The sequence below is a fragment of the Mesoplodon bidens genome, assembly GCF_964165515.1.
Source record: "Mesoplodon bidens genome assembly, chromosome: 8".
NCBI lineage: Eukaryota > Metazoa > Chordata > Mammalia > Artiodactyla > Ziphiidae > Mesoplodon > Mesoplodon bidens.
Window position 1 is genome coordinate 26,645,998 of NC_138165.1, and position 16,912 is coordinate 26,662,909.

General features: G+C 38.3%; 1 protein-coding gene across 1 annotated transcript in view; it reads right to left on the reverse strand.

The window, feature by feature from the left end:
• PDK1 (pyruvate dehydrogenase kinase 1) overlaps positions 1–16,912 on the reverse strand; it is a 37,983-nt gene that overhangs the window by 2,701 nt on the left and 18,370 nt on the right. Inside the window, exons 9-10 of the mRNA XM_081242996.1 lie at positions 5,079–5,189; positions 1,551–1,664 (exon numbers count right to left, since the gene is read on the reverse strand). Coding sequence (XP_081099122.1) covers positions 1,551–1,664; positions 5,079–5,189 — 225 coding nt within the window. The remainder of the gene's footprint in view (positions 1–1,550; positions 1,665–5,078; positions 5,190–16,912) is intronic.

The following is a 16,912-nucleotide window of genomic DNA, read 5'->3' on the forward strand; positions in this document are numbered from 1 at the left end:
TTTACATATCCTCCTGTATACTTTAAATCATCTCTAGATTAATTATAATAGCTAATACAAAGTAAATGCTATACAAATACAATGTAGATATTATGTAAATAGTTGCTGATGTGCAGCAAATTCAAGTTCTGCTTTTTGCAACTTTCTGGAATTTCTTTTTTCTTCAAATATTTTTGATTCGTGTTTGGATCTATGGATATGGAACCCAGGTATACAGAGGGCTGATTGTAATTTCATGTTTCTAACATATTATCACAATTAATTCACCGTTCTATTTCAGCTTCCTGTGTATCATTGAGATAAACTATGTTCCTCATTATCTTCAAATTAGGAATTTTGGTAGGGTTTCAACCTTAAGCCACAGGTATTCCCCAAGATGTAGAAAATATTGAACTGGAAGTTTCATTCCAATAATAGTAAGGAAGGACCTTAATTATTCTATAAGACTTCATGTATTCTATTTTTTTCCAAAATGGAGCTAGAAACCTTTCACCTATACATCATATTCTCTTTATGCTGGAACTCCTTGATCTATAGACTCAAACAAAAATGTTACATTTGATGATAAAAAGGGCATCATGAAGGCAATGTTTTTAAGTTCCTCACAATTGAGATGGTTCAAAAAAAGAAAATTATCTTGAAAGAACTTAACCTTTTCAGACAAATTTTACTTTTTCTTTTACTTTTTTTACTTTTTCTGGTCTTTAGCATTTCCTATAAAATAGGTGCCATCTAGTGGCCAGAACAAGAAACTAGCGTCGCTAAAAAATTAGGTACCAACAGCCCACTGCTGAACTAATCCAGCGCTTTCTATCCCTGTAATTTATACTGATTTGTCAGATAAACACATGGAACAACCCAGGCAAGTGTGTTTCCACCAGGTGAGCTATATGCTTACGAAGAGTCACCTGTAATTGTTCCTAAATCTGTTAATATACTTAAATCTGTCATTGTAATTTAATCTAAGTACTGCTTTTAACAAAGCACAAAAAATGGGCGGGGGGGGGTGGTTCTTTGAAAACTAAGATGAATGTTTCATAAAGACTCATGAAGGAAAGCCACATAAAAATTGCTGCCAAATCAGAAGACAACTGTAAGGAACTGCATAATAATCAACAAGGATTATGCACTTGGCTGTTTCTTTGATTAAAGAAACCAAAACAATGTATTGTAAGTATAGCTTCTGCAAGAAAGACAATTGAAACTTCAATCTGCAGACCCATATGCAAATGAAAGGCCTCAGCAAGTACAGCAAAAGGCTGGTGAATCAATGTCAATTCATGTGTCTTATCTTACAAATTTAATTTTAACATAAGTTTTTGACTCCCCACTTTAACCCAGTTTTTTTTCTATTAACAAAGTCCTGATCATTATAGATGAGCATTTCTTACCTATAGTCAAAGAGATCATTTGTCAAAACAGATGAGATCCTTGTTATAAAAACTTTTATATTTTAATAGCACGAGGTAGAAGAAAATTCCATTACAGTTAAATGCTGGCATCTTATAATCAAAGAAGTATCATTAAGTCCAGAAGACTATGGTCATTACCTTAATGTAGATAACCGCATCTGTCCCATAGCCCTCTAGGGAATACAGCTTTAGGTCTCCTTGGAAGTACTGTGCATAAAGGCGTGATATGGGCAATCCGTAACCAAAACCAGCCTGTTTGATGAGAAAAAATGAAATTCTATTCGGAAAGCCACATACTGAAATACTTCTCTAATTAAAATAAACGTTATTGGAGTATCCCAGGGCTATCAGAGCCCGCATCTAAAAGATCAGTTAATACTTAAGTATTAAAAATGATCAAGCTGCAGCCCAGTTGAGTACTGCATTAGATGGCTTCCCTCTGGTCATTTAAAATTTCTCATTATTCTTATTTGTATAAAACGACCTATGGGGGTCTAGAAGAAGCACATTTCTTCTCTTCTTTATTGCCCTGCTCCAGAGCATCCCAATACTGCTTTTGGTGATACTATATAAAACATGGCCTCTCTCAGGAGCAAGAGTAGAAAGAGCCTGGTGGCAGCCTAGCAGATCTATGTCATGGCCTGACACCATGAACTGCAGCCCATGTTCTGAAGCTGAAGAGATCCCTAATAGTTCTCTTTTAATTCTCACTGACAGGTCACTTCCCCTGCTTAAAAATCTTCAAAGCACCTCAAAACCCACCCCACCTCCATCATCCCGACCCACTGCCTAAAAATCCAAGCTTCTAAAGAGCTTTCAAGACTGTAAGATCAGGTCTATCCACCCACTCTCCAGTCCAGCTGAAGTAAATCTCCTGCTCTTAAGTCCCTCAAACAGATCATGTTATTTTTCACATCTGTGTCTGTTCATTCTGTTCCCAGTATCTGGAATGGCCTTCTTTACCTGGATAAATCCTACCAATTCTTTAATACAAAGAAGAACATTTGGATAAATGTAAAAAAGGGTTTCATCACCAACTCAGATGCTCAATGACGTTCCATATAGTACTTCAGTAAAGAGTGTATGTGGATTCAGGAATCAGTGCTATTAACAAATCCAGGCTCTGGCCTTATCTACCTCTATCATGTATTACTTGATTTTTTTAAACCAGAGTTTCTGTTTACCCCTCCAAATCAACTATCCATTCTCCACATTTCTCCTTGCCCTGGGAGGCTGACCTGAACAGATGTCAGTGGATTTCTGTGCCCTCTGGTTCCAGTGGGTCTAGCCAATGGGGAACCCAGTAGGAGTTCCAAGGGAGTCAAGTCAGGGTATTCATCCCCTGCTTCTTTCTCACTGAGGTTGCTTCCCCTGGGCGGGCTAGGTGCCTGGAGAGTAAGCAGCTGCTCTGCAACTTTCCCTTCTGGGTTCTGCTATCTTCTCCTTCTCCCCTTGAGTCAGGGTGGTGATAGCTCTGCTGCTGCTAGCCAGGATTCCTGTGCTATCCCACCCCTATTTCTATAATTTGTCTCTTCGTAGATAAGCCTTCCTTGAATTATAATTTGAGCTATCTCTTTCCAGGTGGGACCCTGACTGATACATTAAGTGGCTCTAGAAATGGCCCCAAGAAAACTGCATGAGCAGGTGGCTCAGGATCCCATGGTACCTGATCTACTTTATCACTGCCTCTCCCTGAACCTACCACACCTGTGGACCCATCAGGCTTTCCCTGTAAGTAGTTAACATAAAAGTAAAACAGCATGGGCCTGGTCCACTGCTGGATCTACAGTGTCCCACACCAGCCAAAAGGGGACTGCCCTTTCACTACAGCCCCTCTCAGGGCCGGGCCTGAAGGACAGGAGTGAAAGCAAATCCTACCAGTGGGTGGAATTCAAAGTGGAACACCTACAAGGACCATGGGCAGTGGCAAACGGGCTGGCTGGTCAGAGACTTGGAAAGAACAAAACTGGATTAACAGAGAAGGTCTGGAAGAGGGAAGTGTGGACAGTCCTCTCTGAAGAGGCTTACAGTGTGAAGACATTCCATCCATGTAGATGCCCACCAGAAGGCATCCATGTGTTGGAAGCTCTCAGTAATCAGGTATGACCTGATGACCACTCCTGTGGAGGTCAAGCAGCCTTTCCCCAGCTGCGCCAGTGCTTGCCTACTGGGTCCACTTACAAAGGGGTCATGACATCAGGAATGAGGCTCTGTAAAAGCTTAACAATAGGCTTACCCTCAGTAAGGCTGTGTAGATGTATGGGCAGCCTGTGCCACATCAAGCCTCCTGTTTTCTTAAAAACTCAAGTAAATTTTGCATCCTAAACAAACACTTACATGGCATTTACTATGTGCCAGGTACTATAAAAAGCATTTTAGATATATTAACTCAATCTTTATAATAATTCGATTTTTTTTTTTTTTTTTGCCACACCACGCTGCATGTGGGATTTTAGTTCCCCAACCAGGGATCGAACCCGTACCCCCTGCGGTGGAAGCATGGAGTCTTAACTATTGGACCTCCAGGGAAGTCCATAATTCGAAATTTAAAGCTGGGGAAACTATGGTATTGAAAGGTCAAAAATATTCCTAAGGCTACACAGCTAGGATGTAGTACAGCTGAGAATGGACCAGACAGTTTAGATTCATAGTCTGGACTAGTACACTATGCTGCTCTCCACAAAAATTCTACAATGTTTGTTCACTACAAAAGCAGCATATCCCTTTTCTCCACTTCTTAGAGTAAAATCAGAATCTAAGAAGATACTAGTGTTTATCTGACCTTTTCTGTCCCACAGCACATGGATGCCTACCCATATCTCAACTTGAAAAGCACATTCCTAGAGCAATCATTTTAAAAGTTTGGTAAGACGTGAACTGTATTACAGTTGTAGCTACAGAATCTGTGCTGTGTAACTAGAATGTGCTGTGCTATTAGAATGAAGTCCTTTTAGTAACTTCCTAGGAAAGAGTCTAAAATAGACCCATCTTATACTGTTTTTAATCATGTTACAGCATAACTCCAGTGTATATGCCAGAGAACCTTCAAAGCCTGGAAGAACAAGAGTTTTTCCAGAATTACAGGTAAGAGATCTGGCGAAGTGCTTTTCTGGGTGTTGCAGGACCATGAATGAGTCCATTCAAAAGCTAACCTTATTAAAACCTGAAAATAGGTGACTATGATCAATTAAAAAACCCATCAACGCAATTATCATTTGAGCCATTTTCAGGTTGGCAGTTAAACTGATCAGAGCTCTAGTCATACTTCTCAGTCTCAAAACATGTAATCTTTCTAATTACAAGTACTTGAGGGGAAAAAACAAACAAATACTGAAGATTAAACCAAGTACTAGTAAAGCTGGTAATTTAGGCTTCACATTAGAGATAGTATATCAAAATGTGGTTTACCACATGGAAACTACTGACACACCACTATTAACCTTGGCAACAAGAACTCTAAAACCATACTCCTTGTCCTATGCTCTTATCATTTTAAAAAAAAAGCATTTTAAAAACTATAAATTCAGAGGAAAGTGGGTTTTTTCCCCCCTAATAGCTTCCTTTCGTCCTTGTGGTGAAACCTACACAATGGCTTAACTGATTTATGTGGTAAATTATTTTATGACAAGTCACAAAAACCTGCTTCACAATTTCTTGATCACATACCAAGGGCACTGCTCGGGACGTCTCAACACGAGGCCGGGGTGCAGTTGAATACATGTAGTTGAAGAGTCGGTCAATTTTCCTCAGAGGAACACCACCTCCTCGGTCACTCATCTAAGGTAATAAAGGATCATGGCCTGTCACCAAGTCCCAGAAACAGCAAAATACCAACACATGCTGTGTCACCATTTAACTGCTGGCTGAAAAGCTCTGCTTTCCAAAATGAATACCATGCAATCCAAGTTGCGAATGTAAACACTTCCCTCACTGCTGGACTTAACCCCTTTCTAAGACATAAGGAACTCCACTGTAATACAAATTTCAATGCTGTGGCTTTGTGAAATTATGCAGTCACACTAATGATGCAGTACAGCACACAATGGGGCATAGGCTTAGCTTATCCTGGATGTAACAATAAATTTGTAATTCCTTTCTGTCAGGCAGTTTGGCAACCAGATGAAACATGCATGTACCCTTTGACACAACAATGTTTATCCTGAGAAAATAATCCAAAAAGCATGCTAAGTATGTATGAGAATATCCATCACAGCACTGTGTAGAACAGCTAAAACTGGATTACCACCTAAATAGGGGGCTATTTAAGTAAACTAACACACATTCTAAAACAGAATACTATTTCGCCACTAAATATTAGGTAGAACCGTATGTACTGGCATGAGAGGCTCATAAAATATTGCTAAGTAGCAAAAAAAAATGGAGAAGCATTTATGACATTCTAATTCTGCAAAAATTATAAAGAAGTCTAACGAAATATAATTCTATTGTCAATGGAATTTTGAGTGACTTTCTTCTTTTGGGGTTTTAGTTTCTTAATTTTTTTCCACAATTACCTCTAATATGGAAAAAAAAAGTATAATTTCCATTTTCAGGGAGGAAAAAAACAGAACCATTTCATTGTGTTTTAGAGTCTCATCTACAAGTAATTTCACAGCATAGTCTCCCAGACAACTTTCTGGTGAGTTATAAAGGACATAGTTCTTTACATTGTTCTTGTGTCATTTTCCAACTCAAATCATATAGTAGATTGAATTTAGTAATTTATTTAGATTGTCTTCATTGTTTTCCTTCAGTTAACATGGACTTGTTTTCCTAGCTATCGTACAGCTTATCTTCTAATCTACTTCAGCCATTTTCCCTTGTCACAAAATCTAAATTGATTCTATCTATAATATTAACATGGTTGTGAGATACAAACCTGCTTTTAACAAATGTATATAGATATACAGATAAAAACTGTATGGAATGATATGTATTAAAAAGCCAATTTGAATGGCTTATAGCTGAGTTTTTATATAGTCTCTAAAAATATTTATGTGCACATCTATTACTCTCACAATGGAAATTCATAGCTATTTTAATTTTTAAAATACAAATCTGCTTTGAAATATCATTTGAAGACTGGCCTCTGATGTCTATAATTAGATAACTACAGTATAAAAATATACAAGAACTTTATTAAGAACTTGTATATGTAGCATTATGCTTGAAATTGTTCTTGGCTGTGAATTCAAGCCCTGTGAAGAGATTCATTTTAGTAAGATGAATGAAGGGCTCTGGGTATTTTCTGAGATCCATCAATTTGTTAATTATTCATCCTCTAATTTAATGCTCTGCTGCACATTTACTGTTAATATGAGTCAAGTGTGGTTCTATAAATATGAAGTAAACAACACATTAGATACCAAGATAAAAAGGTACACTTCAATAAATATTTCCTGATTTTCCTTAACCTTTTGGTCAGAAACACTACAGCAATCCAGCAGGTATGAACAAGAAGTGATTTCTAGCCATAGGTTAGTATGATACAAGCAGAGAGTGGAAAAGAAAGGCCAGGGGTGACTCTGAGAAGTGTCATCTCATTAGAGGTGAAGGGGTAATCTAAGCCATGGAAATATAGTTAAAAATTGATAAAGGTAACTGCTTTTGCTTTGCAGCCAAAAATGCAATAAACTGGAACCAGTACATTTTTGAAGTGGTCAAAAGAGTCTCCAAGAGAATTGTAACAGGTATTATAACAGAACCTGAGTTCTTTGGGAAAAAGGGACAGAGGGAATAACGGAGAGACAGACAGACACGTTTGGTCTGCATGTATTTAAGACAAGAAGAATGGCACTCTGATGACAAATATATTGAGAAAGAGATGTGAAAACTGAAAAACTCTGAAGATTATTTGAAGAAAAAATCAAGAATCATAGAAACATAAGCCTACACCAAGGAAAAGGAAAGAGATTGTGAAAGAGAAGGGCAGTGTGGAGTAATGTCAACAGGAAGGCAGAGGAAGAGAAGTTTGCCAATTACTTTGAAAATTTTCTCCTCAGCGCATGAAATCACCACCTCTCAATGTCATCTGAGACCTGCCATCCCTAACGTCCTGTTTCCCATAACACTAGGCTCCCTGGGCTAATATATGTGGATTTTCAGGTCCACGGGAAATGAACCACTACTAACTTGATGACAGGTCTGAAGGCAGGAAATTTACTAATCCTGAATTCACCCATAGCTCCTGAAGTTTCTTATTCAACAGCTTTTTAAGGTCCGGTTTGTAAAATTGCCAACAGTGAATGAATCAAGACAGTTAAGTTTTAATTTATAAGACATGTGGCTATAACACTTATGTTATTTACTCGATATAGACCAAACACCAAATCTGAAACAGTAGCTAGACTTGTAAGTCAGAAAAAAACAATTCTTTCACAGGATTTTTAGCAGAGGGATAAAAAGTAAAAAAAAAATGTCAATAATTTCAACAAGCTAAAAGAATTGGGGAAAAAAAAATCCAGGCCTTGATCCTGAAAAGTCTAGAGTAAGTGATGGGGATGAAAGCTCTACTGAAAAAAATTAAAGCAAGCATTTAACATGGAAAGTGCTAACAAGAGCAGATGCACTCATGTGACCTGGATGTGAGGAGAGCCTGATATAGCTAAGGACTTGTACAGAAGCTTCTGGGACAGTCTGTTCAAAACCCTGATAAGCCTTTCTTTTTTTTAAACAGCTTTATGGAAATATAATTCACATACCATACTATTCACCCATTTAAAGTATACAACTCAATGGTTTTTAACATACAGGCATACCTGTGAGATATTGTGAGTTCAGGTCCAGATACCACAATAAAGCAAATATCACAATAAAACGAGTCACTTGAGTTTTCTGGTTTCCTAGTGCCTATAAAATTATGTTTACACTTATCCTGTAGTCTATTAAGTGTGCAACAGCATTATGTCTAAAAAAATGTACATAAACATTAATTTAAAAATATAAAACAAAAAACAATTAGAATAGCAAAGATCACTGATCACTATAATAAACACAATAATGAAAAAGTTTGAAATATTTCAAGAATTACCAAAATGTGACACAGAGAAATGAAGTGAGCAAACGCTGTTCGTAAAATGATGCCAACAGACTTGCTCAACGCAGGGTTGCCACAAACCTTCAGTTTTTTACAATAATGCTGCAAAGTACAATAGAGTGAAGCATCATAAGACAAGGTATGCCTCCATTCACAGGTATGTACAACCACCACCACAGTCAATTTTAGAGTATTTTCATGAAACCACACGCTCTTTATTGATTACACTCCTAAGCAACCACTAATGTATCTCTTGTCCCTATATATTTGTCTATTCTGGACTTTTCATATACATTAAATCATAATGGGTGGCGTTTTGTGATTAGTTTCTTTCACTTAGCATATTGTTGTCAATGTTGTAGCATCCATGTTGTAGCATGAGCCAATACCTCATTCCCTTTATGGCCAAATAATATTCCATTGTATGGATGTACCACATTTCTGTTGATCTATTCGTCAGCCGATGAACATCTGGGTTGTTTCTAGATTTTGGCTACTGTGAATAATGTTTCTATGAACACTCATGTATAAGTTTTTGCTTAAATACCTGTTTTCAAGCTTTTGGGGCATATACCCAGGAATGGAATTGCTGGGTTATTATGAACCTTTCTTTATACCAGACAGAGTCCCTAAGCAAAGCCTGTCCCCCAGCACAGAATGAGTCACTGATGAGTGCTGAAGAGCTCAGTGAACCTTGATCCATACAGTGATGGATGACCACAAGTAATGGAAAGCAGCTGCAGACCAGCATGCTAAAGCACAGGAAACACAAACAGAAAAAGGTACGAGAAAGACCATGCTGCAGCACAACTGATGCCCCAAAGTGGAAGACATATGGGACTTATTTTGAATCAAACAGACCTTAATAAGCAAGTAGCTAACACATAACTAACCAAAAAATACGGACACATTAGCATCTGGACTGGAAAAAAGTGACACATTCACATTACTTTTTCAGCAGAGAATATTCCCATATATTTATTTGTGCCTCATTCTTTTATATGAATAGCCAAGAGGGATAAACAGAAAAGAATTCAGAGGAAACAGTACAGAGAGCTGAAGCATTTTAATTTTTTAAAAAACAACTAATATCACTATTCTCAGAGTGATTTTAAAAAAAGATGAAACCAGAACAGAATACTACAAAAAAAAAGGAATAAGAAAAAAGTTCCTGGGAAATTTATAATAGAAATAAGAATTCAATAGAGGAGTTGGAAATTCAAAGTCAAAGAAATCTCAAGGTAGAATGAAAAGTTCAAGATATAAAAAACAAGAAGAAAAGATAAAAATCAGAGGGCCATTTCACAAAGCCCAACATCTTTGAAATATGACTATCAGAAAGAGAAAGAGTAAAGAAGAAAGTATTTCAAAGAAACAGTGGAAATTCTAAAGGACCCAGCTCAATGGGTACAAAAAGGCTCACATCAAGTCACATCATTATGAAATTTCAGAACAGAGCTGAAGATCTTAAAAAATCCAATTAAACAAAGAAAACAACAAAACCTGTCACTTATAGCTGGTCACTTACAAAGGAACAGGAATTGGAATAAGCATAAGTCTTCTCAAAAGGAATAGCAGGAGTGACGTCAGCAGAAACAGTGGAGAAAGGACCTCCAAAAAGTCCTCCATCAAAGCATCAAAGCAAAAAGGCAAAAATTGCCAGGACTCTGGAAATTAACCAAAGGCTTGTAGCAATCTGGAGAGTATTGACTCAAGAAAAACAATAATGAGCTTTGTGGTATTTTAACTTGGCTTATTCCCACGTCCCATTCCCCCACCCATCAACAACTTGCAACCAGAGTTGCCTGGCAGCCACTGGGAAGACTATCTTTCTCTGACCTGATTCTGTGCCCCCCAGTGCAAAAAAGCCTTCCGTGCACGTACCCCCCATCCTCAGAAACACTTGTCAAAAACACTTAGAGGTAACTAATTAATTTGACAGCTGCCTGAGGCAGTCTACAACAGTTAAGGCAAATAATAGGCTACCCAAAAAACTTAGTAGGAAAAGCTAAGGAATGAGATGTCCATAGGGGCTTAGAAAAGCTCAAGGATATCCTGAAATCTAGAAGATCATGCTCATGCCCAGGGCTATGTTCAGGAAGAACCTAAGAGGGTCCTAATCCTTCACCTCTGACTGACCTTGAGGCTCTGTACAAGCAGAACCTGAAGGTTAACTCAGAGTTGTCAACTGCCGGGCTAAACATTGAAGGTGTGCCCCAATACGCACACAGAGTCTCTTGAAAAAGACTGGGAGAAGGCATTTAAAGAAACCTCAGTCCAATGATTAGTTGACTACTAAGCAGAAAGCACACACAACAAAGAATATAGACATTACAGAATTAGTTTTATAATGAAAAGTCACCAAACAAACAACTACCATCAACAACTTTAGGGACCTGGAAAGTAACTGATCTTCAGAGTTGTTGCATAATATATATATTTTTTTACACCACACCCAATTTTCTTTATTAATATCTTACACTAATATAGTACACGTGTAACAATTAATGAACCAATAGTGATATGTGATTATTAACTAAAGTCCACATTTTGTTCACATTATGCCTTTTTTTCCATAACAGGACACCCCATTACGTTTGATTGTCAGGTAAATGTCTCCTTAGGCTTCTCTTGGCTATGATATTTTCTCAGACTTTCCTTGTTTCTGATAACCTTTCAGTGTTTTGAGGAGTTCTGGAGAGTATTTCATAGACTGTCTCTCAGCTGGGATCTGTTTGATGTTTTGCTCATGGCTTGACTGGCGTAAAGGGTTTGGGGAAGGAAGACCACAGAGGTAAAGTGCTCTTCCCATCACATCCCATCAGGGGTTCCTACTATCAACATGACTCATTTTTTTTGGTTATGGTCTTTTTATATTTTTTTTATTTATTTTTATTTTTTATTTTTTTGCGGTACACGGGCCTCTCACTGTTGCGGCCTCTCCCGCTGCGGAGCACAGGCTCCGGACGCGCAGGCTCAGCGGCCATGGCTCACAGGCCCAGCCGCTCCGCGGCATGTGGGATCCTCCCGGACCGGGGCACGAACCCGCGTCCCCTGCATCGGCAGGTGGACTCTCAACCACTGCGCCACCAGGGAAGCCCGGTTATGGTCTTTTTTTAAAAAAAATATCTTTATTGGAGTATAATTGCTTTACACTGCTGTGTTAGTTTCTGCTGTATAACAAACTGAATCAGCTATACATATGCATATATCCCCATATCCCCTCCCTCTCGTGTCTCCCTCCCACCCTCCCTATCCCACCCCTCTATATGAACACAAAGCACTGAGCTGATCTCCCTGTGCTATATGGCTGCTTCCCACTAGCTATCTATTTTACATTTGGTAGTGTATATATGTCCATGCCACTCTCTCACTTCATCCCAGCTTACCCTTCCCCCTCCCCGTGTCATTAAGTCCATTCTCTACATCTGAGTCTTTATTCCTGTCCTGCCCCTAGGTTCTTCAGGACCTTTTTTTTTTTTTTTTTTTAGATTCCATATATATGTGTTAGCATATGGTATTTGTTTCTCTCTTTCTGACTTACTTCACTCTATATGACAGACTCTAGGTCTATCCACCTCACTACAAATAACTCAATTTCGTTTCTTTTTATGGCTAATATTCCATTGTATATATGTGCCACATCTTCTTTATCCATTCATCTGTCAATGGACACCTAGGTTGCTTCCACGTCCTGGCTATTGTAAATAGAGCTGCAATGAACACTGTGGTACATGACTCTTTTTGAATTATGGTTTCCTCAGGGTATACGCCCAGGAGTGGGGTTGCTGGGTCATATGGTAGTTCTATTTTTAGTTTTTTAAGGAACCTCCATACTGTTCTCCATAGTGGCTGTATCAATTTACATTCCCACCAACAGTGCAAGAGGGTTCCCTTTTCTCCACACCCTCTCCAGCATTTATTGTTTGTAGATTTTTTGATGATGGCCATTCTGACTGGTATGAGGTGATACTTCACTGTAGTTCTGATTTGCATTTCTCTAATGATTAGTGATGTTGCACATCCTTTCACGTGTTTGTTGGCAATCTGTATATCTTCTTTGGAGAAGTGTCTGTTTGGGTCTTCTGACCATTTTTGGATTGGGTTGTTTTTTTGATATTGAGCTGCATGAGCTGCTTGTAAATTTTGGAGATTAATCCTTTGTCAGTTGCTTCATTTGTAAATATTTTCTCCCATTCTGAGGGTTGTCTTTTCATCTTGATCGTGGTTTCCTTTGCTGTGCAAAAGCAATTTTAAGTTTCATTAGGTCCCTTTTTTTATTTTTGTTTTTATTTCCAAATAAAAAGGGGTCAAAAAGAATCTTGCTGTGATTTATGTCAATAGAGTGTTCTGCCTATGTTTTCCTCTAAGAGTTTTATAGTGTCTGGCCTTACATTTAGGTCTTTAATCCATTTTGAATTTATTTTTGTGTATGGTGTTAGGGAGTGTCCTGATTTCATTCTTTTACTTGTAGCTGTCCAGTTTTCCCAGCAGCACTTATTGAAGAGGCTGTCTTTTCTCCATTGTATATTCTTGCCTCCTTTATCAAAGATAAGGTGACCATATGTGTGTGGGTTTATCTCTGGGCTTTCTATCCTGTTCCATTGATCTGTATTTGTTTTTGTGCCAGTACCATACTGTCTTGATTACTGTAGCTTTGTAGTATAGTTTGAAGTGCAGGAGCCTGATTCCTCCAGCTCCATTTTTCGTTCTCAAGATTGCTTTGGCTATTCGGGGTCATTTGTGTTTCCATACAAATTGTGAAATTTTTTGTTCTAGTTCTGTGAAAAATGCTATTGGTAGTTGATAGGGATTGCATTGAATCTGTATATTGCTTTGGGTAGTATAGTCATTTTCACAATGTGGATTCTTCCAATCCAAGAATATGGTATATCTCTCCATCTGTTTGTATCCTCTTTAATTTTTTTCATCAGTGTCTTATAGTTTTCTGCATACAAGTCTTTTGTCTCATTAGGTAGGTTTATTCCTAGGTATTTTATTCTTTATGTTGCAGTGGTAAATGGGAATATTTCCTTAATTTCTCTTTCAGATTTTTCATCATTAGTGTATAGGAATGCCAGAGATTTCTGTGCACTAATTTTGTATCCTGCTACTTTAACAAATTCATTGATTAGCTCTGGTAGTTTTCTGGTAGCATCTTTAGGATTCTCTATGTGTAGTATCATGTCATCTGCAAACAGTGACAGCTTTACTTCTTTTCCGATTTGGATTCCATTCATTTCTTTTTTCTTCTCTATTGCTGTGGCTAAAACTTCCAAAACTATGTAAAATAACGGTGGTGAGAGTGCACAACCTTGTCTTGTTCCTGATCTTCAAGGAAATGGTTTGTTTTTCACCACTGAGAACGATGTTCGCTGTGGGTTTGTCATACATAACCTTTATTATGTTGAGGTAAGTTCCCTCTATGCCTACTTTCTGGAGGGTTTTTATCATAAATGGGTGCTGAATTTTGTCGAAAGTTTTTTCTGCATCTATTGAGACGATCACATGGTTTTTATCTTTCAGTTTGTTAATATGTTGTATCACATTGATTGATTTGCATATATTGAAGAATCCTTGCATTCCTGGGATAAACCCCACTTGTTCATGGTGTATGATCCTTTTAATGTGCTGTTGGATTCTGTTTGCTAGTATTTTGTTGAGGATTTTTGCATCTATGTTCATCAGTGATATTGGCTTGTAGTTTTCTTTCTTTTTGGCATCTTTGTCTGGTTTTGCTATCAGGGTGATGGTGGTCTCGTAGAATGAGTTTGGGAGTGTTCCTCCCTCTGCTATATTTTGGAAGAGTTTGAGAAGGATAGGTGTTACTTCTTCTCTAAATGTTTGATAGAATTTGCCTGTGAAGCCATCTGGTCCTGGGCTTTTGTTTGTTGGAAGATTTTTAATCACAGTCTCAGTTTCAGTGCTTGTGATTTTATATTTTCTGTTTCTTCCTGGTTCAGTCTCGGAAGATTGTGCTTTTCTAAGAATGTGTCCATTTCTTCCAGTTTGTCCATTTTATTGGCTTGTAGTAATCTCTCATGACCCTTTGTATTTCTGCAGTGTCAGTTGTTACTTCTTTTTCATTTCGAATTCTATTGAGTCTTCTCCCTTTTTTTTCTTGATGAGTCTGGCTAATGGTTTATCAATTTTGTTTATCTTCTCAAAGAACCAGCTTTTTTTTTATTGATCTTTGCTATTGTTTGCTTCATTTCTTTATCATTTATTTCTGATCTGATCTTTATGATTTCTTTCCCTCTGCTAACTTTGGGGGTTTTTTGTTCTTCTTTCTCTAATTGCTTTAGGTGTTAAGGTTAGGTTTTTTGTTTGAGATGTTTCTTGTTTCTTAAGGTAGGATTGTATTGCTATAAACTTCCCTCTTAGAACTGCTTTTGCTGCATCCTATAGGTTTGGGGTCGTCATGTTTTCATTGTCATTTGTTTCTAGGTATTTTCTGATTTCCTCTTTGATTTCCTCAGCAATATCTTGGTTATTTAGTAGTGTATTGTTTAGACTCCATGTGTTTGTATTTTTTACAGATTATTTCCTGTAATTGATATCTAGTCTCATAGTGTTGTGGTCGGAAAAGATACTTGATATGATTTTAATTTTCTTAAATTTACCAAGGCTTGATTTGTGACCCAAGATATGGACTATCCTGGAGACTGTTCCATGAGCACGTGAGTAGAAAGTGTATTCTGTTGTTTTTGGGTGGAATGTTGTATAAATATCAATTAAGTCCACCTTGTTTAATGTACCATTTAAAGCTTGTGTTTCGTTATTTATTTTCCTTTTGGATGACCTGTCCATTGGTGAAAGTGGGGTGTTAAAGTCCCCTACTATGATAGTGTTACTGTCGATTTTCCCTTTTATGGCCATTACCATTTGCCTTATGTATTGAGGTGCTCCTATATTGGGTACATGTTTACAGTTGTTATATCTTCTTCTTGGATTGATCCCCTGATCATTATGTAGTGTCCTTCTTTGTCTCTTGTAATAGTCTTTATTTTAAAATCTATTTTGTCTGATATGAAAATTGCTAATCCAGCTTTCCTGTGATTTCCATTTGCATGGAATATCTTTTCCATGCCCTCACTTTCAGTCTGTATGTGTCCCTAGGTATGAAGTGGGTCTCTTGTGGACAGCATACATACAGGTCTTGTTTTTGTATCCATTCAGCCAGTCTATGTCTTTTGGTTGAAGCATTTAATCCATTTACATTTAAGGTAATTATTGATATGTATGTTCCTATTACCATTTTCTTAATTGTTTTGGGTTTGTTTTTGTAGGTCTTTTCTTTCTCTTGTGTTTCCTGCCTAGAGAAGTTCCTTTAACATTTGTTGTAAAGCTGGTTTGGTGGTGCTGAATTCTCTTAGCTTTTGCTTGTCTATAAAGCTTTTAATTTCTCCATCAAATCTCAATGAGATCCTTGCATGGTAGAATAATCTTGGTTATAGGTTTTTCCCTTTCATCACTTTAAATATGTCCTGCCACTCCCTTCTGGCTTGCAGAGTTTCTGCTGAAAGATCAGCTGTTAACCTTATAGGGATACCCTTGTATGTTATTTGTTGCTTTTCCCTTGCTGCTTTAATATATTTTCTTTGTATTTAATTTTTGATAGTTTGATTACTATGTGTCTTGGCATGTTTCTCCTTGGATTTATCCTATATGAGACTCTGCGCTTCCTGGACTTGACTATTTCGTTTCCCATATTAGGAAAGTTTTCAACTATAATCTCTTCAAATATTTTCTCAGTCCGTTTCTTTTTCTCTGCTTCTTCTGCAACCCCCATAATTCGAATATTGGTGCCTTTAATGTTGTCCCAGAGGTCTCTGAGAGTGTCCTCAATTCTTTTCATTCTTTTTCTTTATTCTGTTCCCTTTCTCTTCTTTGTTTGCACAACTCCTGGGGTTCAGCTTTGGATTTGGCCCTGCCTCTGCATGTAGGTCACCTGAGGGTGTCTGTTCTTTGCTCAGACAGGACAGGGTTAAAGTAGCACCTGATTAGGGGGCTCTGGCTCACTCAGGCTGGTGGGGAGAGAGTGGTACAAAATGCAGGGTGAGCCTGCAGCAGCAGAGGCTGGCATAACACTGCAACAGCCTGAGGTGTGCTGTATGTTCTCCTGGGGAAGTTGTCCCTGGATCACGGGACCCTGGCAGTGGCGGGCTGCACAGGCTCCTGGGAGGGGAGATATTGATAGTGACCTGTGCTTGCACACAGGCTTCTTGGTGGCTGCAGCAGCAGCCTTAGCATTTCATGCCCGTGTCTGGTGTCCGCGCTGGTAGCCGCAGCTCGTGCCCGTCTCTGGAGCTCGTTTAGGCCGTGCTCTGAATCCCCTCTCCTCACACACCCTGAAACAATGGTCTCTTGCCTCTTAGGCAGTTCCAGACTTTTTCCCGGACTCCCTCCCGGCTAGCCGTGGTGCACTAACCCCCTTCAGGCTGTGTTCACGCAGCCAACCCCA